Source organism: Ranitomeya imitator, chromosome 6 (assembly GCF_032444005.1).
Source record: "Ranitomeya imitator isolate aRanImi1 chromosome 6, aRanImi1.pri, whole genome shotgun sequence".
Classification (NCBI taxonomy): domain Eukaryota; kingdom Metazoa; phylum Chordata; class Amphibia; order Anura; family Dendrobatidae; genus Ranitomeya; species Ranitomeya imitator.
In genome coordinates, this window is record NC_091287.1 from 159260451 (window position 1) to 159269157 (window position 8707).

General features: G+C 40.7%; 1 protein-coding gene across 1 annotated transcript; it reads left to right on the top strand.

Moving 5' to 3' along the window:
- Positions 1-3485: 3485 nt before the first annotated feature.
- LOC138643619 (probable G-protein coupled receptor 141) lies at positions 3486-4526 on the top strand. The gene has a single exon (XM_069732477.1). The coding sequence runs from the start codon at positions 3548-3550 to the stop codon at positions 4430-4432; it is 885 nt and encodes a 294-aa protein (XP_069588578.1). The 5' UTR covers positions 3486-3547; the 3' UTR covers positions 4433-4526.
- The last annotated feature ends 4181 nt before the right edge of the window (positions 4527-8707 follow it).

Below are 8707 nucleotides of genomic sequence, written 5' to 3' on the forward strand. Positions count from 1 at the left end.
CCCTCACGGTATAGTACCACACACACAGTATACTGACCTCTTAGTAGCCCGCAAACTGTTTGATGGCTCCAACACTGTAACATGATCCCCTCAATGTATTCTCTACACTGTATGATGGTCCCCTAGATAGCCACCATATAGTATAATGCACCACATAGTCCTCAATAAAGTATAATGCACTTCCCATAGGCCTCTATATAGTATAATGCACTCCCCATAGGCCTCCACATTGTATAATGCCCCTGATAGTCCTCAATATTGCATAATGCACTCCCCATAGACCTACTCTATATTGTATGCACCCCCAAAGGCAGACTCTATAGCATAAGGCAGCCCCCATACGCAGACTATATAGCATAAGGCAGCCCCCATTGGTAGACTATAGCATAAGACAGCCCTTATAGGCATACTCTATAGCATAAGGCAGTACCCATAGGCAGACTCTGTAGTACAAGGAAGCCCCCAGAGGCAGACTCTGTAGTATAAGGAAGCCCTACCATAGGCAGACTCTGTAGTATAAGGCAGCCCCCATAGGCAGACTCTGTAATAAGGCAGCCCCCCATAGGCACACTCTGTAGTATAAGGCAGACCCCCCCATAGGCAGACTCTGTAATAAGGCAGCCCCCCATAGGCATACTCTGTAATAAGGCAGCCACCATAGGCAGTCTCTGCAATAAGGCAGCCCCACTTAGGCAGACTCTATAGTAAAAGTCAGCCCCCCCATAGGCAGACTCGGTAGTATAAGGCAGCCCCCCATAGACAGACTCTGTAGTATAAGGAATCCCCCCATAGGCAGACTCTGTAGTATAAGGAAGCCCCCCATAGGCAGACTCTGTAGTATAAGGCAGCCCCCCATAGGCAGACTCTGTAGCATAAGGCAGACCCCCCCATAGGCAGACTCTATAGCATAAAGCAGCCCCCATAAAAGTGAATAAATACCTCTCTTCTTCCTGGCTCCTCCACTGCTCTTAGTGCCCTCTCATCTCTGCTCAGGGGCCCCCATAGCGCCCGGGCGGCAGAGCAGGGAGATCGATTCTCCCTGCTCTGCAACAGAATGTAACTGTATCGGTGTGCTGTGCACACCCCGATATAGTTACAGTAGCGTAGCTCTGGGTGGGCCCCCTCAGAGCACAGGGCCCGGGGCAATGGCCCCCTCTGCCTCCCCAGGTAGCTACGCAACTGAAGATTAGTATATGACTACCTACCCGGATCTCTTTAGCAAAAGTTTCTAACATATTTAGTGGTATATTGCTTATTGTTCTGTCTGGCATCCTGTAAATATGTGTTCTTTTTGCTTGGATTTTATTCCCGCTTTATTTAATGTGATGTGATTTAATGTATCCTGTTCCACTGCACATAGGACATTCCTGGTTGGATACACTATATATAACTTACTACTCTATCAACCAAGGATAGGAGGACATAGGTGACTCTTGGCTCGGCTACAACATCTCAGCTAGATGCAAAAATACCCAGACTCATATTGTTCAGTATGCCAAGTAATTAATGCCTAGCTACGTACATGCCACTCCATGACAATTATATTCAAAAATGAAAAACATTGGAGTTTTTGGCAAAATTTCTATAACAACCTTTATTGAAACAGATCATCAAACATATATTAACAAACAAGATTTAAAAGATGTGATTAAAAAGAACACCAACACTGGCCGCGCTCAGTACTAAATGTACTACTAATGGGCTTCAATCAACATGATATTTTAAGGACCCCATCACCTACAATGTCCATCCACCTACTCCCAAAGGTTAATGGAGGGAGGACTTTAATCAATATAGCCCAGTGGCTGTTGTAGAATCTTCTCTGGGGATTCCTCTCCCATACTGCCCCCTTAATACATATGGTCACAAAAATCAACCTATGTTAAGTTGAATAAAAGGGTCATCTTAGCCAGACTGAGACACACTGCTGGACGCACCCCTACACACGTTTCACTGCTCTTTAGGCTTGCTTTCTCAAGGTGTATTAATGGTCTCCTACAGGACCTTTTATATCCATGGCATGATACACACATGACCGGCCACCGCTGGGCTGTGTATACACGGCACATGCACCCTCGGCCGGCCGCATTATACCCACGTGACCCGGCATATCACCATCCAACATCCGAGTGGAGGCCAAAATCCCCAGTCAGATGCTAGCAATGACAGAACGCCGGATGACGCGGGCAGCAACGGACGGCAAGCTAGCGCATGCGCACCACAACTACAACGGTCAGATATAAAAAACACATAACCCAATATAGGTATTGTAATGTGCATGCATCAAAAAAAATATTACAAAAATTTTGCAATTTTTTTTTTTTACATGCTTTTAAGATCATAACAACAATAGATGATAATACAAGAAATGGGATTTTTTTTCCATATCTTTGTGGTCCCATTCCGCAAAAGAATGATTTCTTCTTAGGGAATTCCAGGAAAATAACGAGGTCAGCGATATGACAATCAGGTAAAGTCCATCATACCGCAGAAGAGAGACTAAAATTTAAAACTATACAAGAAAAAACAATAATTAAAATCAAAATCAAAACACACAAAATCCAGTTAAAACATACAGCCAGAAAGGATTGGAGAAATATGAATTATATACAGTTAGGTCCATATATGTATGTGGACAGAGACAACATTTTTCTAATTTTGGTTATAGACATTACCACAATGAATTTTAAACAAAACAATTCAGATGCAGTTAAAGTTCAGACTTTCAGCTTTCATTTGAGGGTATCCACATTAAAATTGGATGAAGGTTTTAGGAGTTTCAGCAGCTAAACATGTGCCACCCTGTTTTTAAAGGGACCATAAGTAATTGGACAGATTCAATAATTTTAAATAAAATGTTCATTTTTAGTACTTGGTTGAAAACCCTTTATTGGCAATGACTGCCTGAAGTCTTGAACTCATGGACATCACCAGACGCCGTGTTTCCTCCTTTTTGATGCTCTGCCAGGCCTTCACTGTGGTGGTTTCCAGTTGCTGTTTGTTTGTGGGCCTTTCTGTCTGAAGTTTAGTCTTTAACAAGGGCTCACTCGTCTACATTATTATGCATTTTCAAAAGAAAACATCATGTCGTGTGTTAAAATACTCACGTGTTTGTTTGTCCTTTGTGTCAAGCACTGGAACACCAGACCACTGTTCTCCTCTACAATTTGCGTTACATATTTGCCAATTTGCCTTCAGTTAGGAAGGTGAACAGCTTGCAAATGGGTCCTCACATGCCCTCAAGGTTGATGAGTCCCTAATTGAACTCGATGAACAGATATCTTTTTGCAACTGATGTAACTATTTAATTCCCAATTTCTCTTTAGGAGGAGTAGACGGAAGACACCCAAAAAAGAATAATTTTCGATAACAACCGGCCAATGGGCAAAATCCATGAATGCCAATGATGTAGAAACCAGTGTTATTCATATGTTATCTTCTTGCTAACACACAGAAAATGGAAAATTGTAACCCAAATTTATTATCTGAAACACATATGAAATGATCTTCAGAATAAAATCCAACCAGTCAATAAGAGAAAAACAATATGGAAGAAGAAATGAACCAAACAGCTTGCTTTATAGACCCAAGTGTTGCATATCCCATTCTGATTACATTGTATATAGTAATTTTTATTGGAGGAATAACAGGAACAAGTCTAATGATCTTCTTGATAATTGGCACAAACAAACTGTCTGTGACAACGACATCAGTCATCAACCTGTTGGTGGTCCATGGTATTTTTCTTATTTCTGTACCTTTTCGCATTGCATACTATGTCCAGAAAAAGTGGAGCTATGGACTTTTCTTCTGCAGAATTGTAAGTGCTATGACACACATCCATATTTATGTTTCTTTTATATTTTACGTCATCATGCTCTCCATGAGATACATCAGCTTCTTTAAGAAGAAAGACAAAATTGAGTTTTACAGGACCCTCCACTCATTAGGAGTCAGTGGAGCAACGTGGATGATTATATCCATTATAATCCTACCCTTGGTTTTCACACAATATGGTAAATCTGCTAACTTCAATGAAACAGAATGTTTCCAATTTCATGATGCATTTCAGAGCCAAGCTGTGATTATACTAAACTATATCTCCTCGGTCATCATATTCACAGTGGTTTCTTGTCTTTTGGCTGTACAAATATTTATAATTGTTAACGTTGTAAAACAAGTCAAAAGACCTATCCTCGCCCATCAGGAAACCTGGGTCCAACTTAAAAGTCTCTTCTTTGTTTTGGTTATGATAACGTGCTACTTTCCCTTCCATATGTTAAAGATCTACTATGTGTACCATGCAAATGAATGCTTCTATGTCAATGAAATATGTTTGAGCATTACTGCACTCAGCTGTTTAGATTTTCTTTTCTTTGCTGTAAAAACGTATTACCAAAAGGTTTTTCAGTTTATATCATTTTGGACATGATGACATTTTCTAAGAAGAGTACTACGTGAACTTCTGGTAGCCACTGCTGTTTTACGTCCTTCTTCACTTCTAGTACTTCAGCTTTTCTTATGGCCTGCACAAAACCAGAGCTAAGTGTAAAGAGGACCATCAGACTGCTTATTTCACAAGCCCACTTCTTTGCCACGGCCGATGCATCGACAGAAGGAGGATTTATTGAAATGAGAAATCAGCCTCTTCATACACAAACACAAGATCCGAAGCAAAGCCGGCAGGATTTCGTTCTGGGGTGGCCACCAAGGATGGAAGCACCTGGTACAATTGAATTCTACAGTTGTTTATATTCCTTACAGAATGCAAAGGAACATTTTGCTTTCAGCTATCTGGTAAATTTGCTCAGTTCCTTCAGTTGTTCAGTTCCTTGTAGGGATTCAGTGACCCCCATTATCTACAGGAGCCCAAGTGCATCTGCATAGGTTGCATATATGGTATATCTGCTCCTCGATCTGCTGTAATTTGTATTCAATGGTTGTATATGTATATTTATATGTATGGGTCCTCCTGTGAGGGAGAGTTTCTTTGAAACGAAAATTAATAGTATCTTTCTAACTTAGATTGCCATAAAATGTATTTTACAAAGGTATTTTTGAAACTTATTATGACTTTGACACCAAAAACAATTAACTTTGACTTAGTACTTATAAACTAGACATAGGACTGTATTATGAAGCTTTTTATGGATTTGTAATAGAGCTGCCACAGAGATGCAATTTGTTTCCAAATGTAGAGGGCTATTAATGGAAAACTAATATACTGCAGTGGCATGTTCCATCAGACTCTGCATATACAAAAGTATACTCCCTTAGAAGCAATGCCTCTTGAGAAAAATACATACCCTGAATTCAACATGTCCTGTACAGTAGAGCACAGGGGTTATACAGCTCCATAATAAAAGAGCTGTACAAACTCTATGCCATTGTACATGATCCTAATCTAAATAACACGGAGAAAAAGGAGTATAACGGGTATAAATTATTTATTATAGTATCAAAAGAAAAAGAGTCATACGTAGTAACAGAAAGTAACATTACACATATAAATACTAATAAAGTGCACAAGAATGGTACCATTCTTGTGCACTTTATTAGTATTTATATGTGTAATGTTACTTTCTGTTACTACGTATGACTCTGGAACAGCTGAGTCAGGAGTTGAAGAAGGGGATGATAAATGCAGGGACAAGAGACAAATTTCTACATAGAAAAGAGAAGAATTATCTCTGCAGAAAGGCAAAATGAGCAATGTAAGTACACAGTGATATATAATATGATAATATGATGACAGCAATATGTTAAGAGCATAAAACCTGTGATGGGAGGAGTGCTTCTTTAATATTTTTTCTTGTTGGTTTGAGACAAACACTAAAAATGAAAACAGCTTTTAGCAGAATTCTGGACTAAAACTGTTTAAAATGTTACAAAAGTTTCGTGAATGTGATAGCATCACCATCTTTTAGACATTTGGGCAGAGCTTCACTTCGAGGAGGGGGATGTGGCTGACAGCATCCACCAAGTTCATAACAACTTCACATGTATTGTAAATTATGCTACTAATGTTAATACATTTCTAAAGTCTTACATTTGAATAAATAAAGTATATATGGATTCTAGACTCCCGATTCTTTAGAATCGGGCTGCCATCTAGTGTAAGAATAATACAATTAATAAATAATAGTAAGAAAGAACAAAAATAATAGGCAGTATATGGAGAAAACACCAAACAAAAGTTCAAAATTGGTGTGAAAATGTCACTGAACCACTTCACAACTAAATATATATAGTTTTGGTAAATGGTATTATCATTTTTTTGACGAAATTCGGCAGGAGCTTGAAGAGCAACGTCACTGGGCCCGCCTCCACGCAGTAGAAACTTGCTGTGAGGTAAAAATTCAAAAATCACACCAAAATGGCGGGCGGAGTGTGTCACAGTACGGCACGTTTCTGATTGGTCGCTCGCAGCAGGCGGCAACCAATCAGACACTGGACACTGTTGACGTCACTTATCTCCGGACATTAGCTCCGGACATTAGCTCCGGACATTAGCTCCGGACAGGAAGTTGGCACAAATTGCAGGAAGTAGTATTCTAGGCAATTATATATTAGATATATATGAAGGTATTAACCAGGAATTCAAATATTGTATCTAATGGCAAATAAATGGTATTAAAAAGTCATTTAAAGCAGTAATTATGTGATAGACTACAGAGAATATGTGGACGTAGAAAACATCATTGCTGCAGCAGAGTAAATAAAGATTGACTGGGAACACAGGAGCAGCTGGGGATTTAAGAAAGGAATTCTAGTTATATTTATAATTTTATACTATTCTCTGCTATTAAAAAAATTAGAAAAACCTAGATAATGTCCTTAATGCATCACAGTCTCAATAAATTGTGCTGTAAAATGTTTAATTTCTTTGCATACTATATGTAACATTATTTTAGTATTATGAATATGTTACATTTGGTAATAATAAACAATACAATTATATTAAAAGGGTTGTCTGAAATTCTTAAAATTGTAGCGTTCAAAGCAAAGAGGATTTTTTAATTATATAGTATACAGCTTGTTGCCTAGAAAAAAAGAAATAAAGAGGGGTTTTCCAGCTCACCAATTTGTGAAGATGATATTCCTCCAGCACTGCAAGTAAAAAGTAGCCGCATTGACAGCAGGACCAGACAGGCTCAAGGAGATCAACCAGCAACATAATCAGGGTTCTATTGTTGGATAATCTCCTTGAACCTAGCTTATTGCCTGGGTATCTGGCCACCTTGCAGTCTCAAAGTGGTCAGATACCTAGGATGAGCCATGTCCACTAGAGTTGAGCGACCTTGACCTTTTTAGAGTCGAGCCGTGTTTCGTGAAACCCGACTATCTTAGAAGTCGAGTCGAGTGGAATCGGCCGATTATCGCGAAAAGTCGGGTATCGCCCGAAACACGAAACCCAATGCAAGTCAATGGGGGAGCATAGTCGGCAGTGAGTGGAGGCCAGGAAAACACCTACACTGCCCATTTTAATGGCAAAAATATCCAATCTTGTTACAGAAGCTTGTCAATCGTAATTTACCTTATAATAATTGGAAGGCATTTGAAATTGGGGGTCATTTGGCTAAAGTTGTGGGGGGAGGGCTAGTTCAAGTAATTAGTGGGCCCAGGAAATCTGGAACACGTCACGGCAGTGGAGCAGGGAGAGGTAAGTATTTCAACTTTGCAAGTGCTGAGATCCTGAGCAAGCAGGGGGGGGCCCACTCGTTGGCATTGGCACTGGCACAGGGCCCCTCAAAGTACAGCGGTGTGTTTGCACGACGGGGGCGCCTCCCACCGGCAGCAACACTTTTGCGTACTATGAGAGGCCCTGTGCCAGTGACGTCGCCAACTAGTATTCCTCCCCCCACCTGATGAAGGAACCTTCACTTTCATCTGCACCTTCCTCTTTGTCCCCGTGTAAGGTGGTATGGTATGCGGGAAGAGGAACCTGACTTTCAGCAGGGTCACAATCTTGCTGTGTAGCATGCACGGGGAATTTTGCGTTATGGGTCAATGTACCAGCAGACTCATCTATCACTGGATGGGCAATGGGCAGGATGAGGAGGAAACACAGATATAGGCCCAAAGAATAAAGTGGGCTAAATGCAGTTCAAAATTGGTAACACAGGACTAACCAGGGGGCATTGCAGTGGAGGACAACTGGAATGAGAGGCTGACACAGAGAGTAGGCCCAAATCAGTAAGTAGTCGAAATGCAGTTCAAAATTGGCAACCGTAGTAAACAGGCAGCACAGCTTTGTTCAGTGGAGGAGAACAGCAAGGAGTGGCAGACACCGATAGTAGGCCCCAACCCAACTAGTAGGCCAAATGCAGTCTAACATTAACAACTACTTAACAAGAGCCTGAAAATGGAATTTCAGGACAGGAAACCAGGAGAACAGCAAGGAGTGGCAGACACTGTTAGTAGGCCCCAAACCAACTAGTACGCCAAATGCAGTTGTTCCATTTAACCACTATTTAACAAGAGCCTGAAGATAGAAGCTCAGGAAAGGCAACCTGGAGAACACCTTGGAGTGGAACACACCGTCTCTACACCCCATACCCAATTTGTAGGCCTAATGCAGTGTAGTTTCCAACAACTACTAAACGAGAGCATTAAGATCGAAGCAATGGCGAGGAAACCTGGGGAACACCTTGGAGTGGAACACACCATCTCTCTACACCCCATACCCATTTTGTAGGCCTAATGC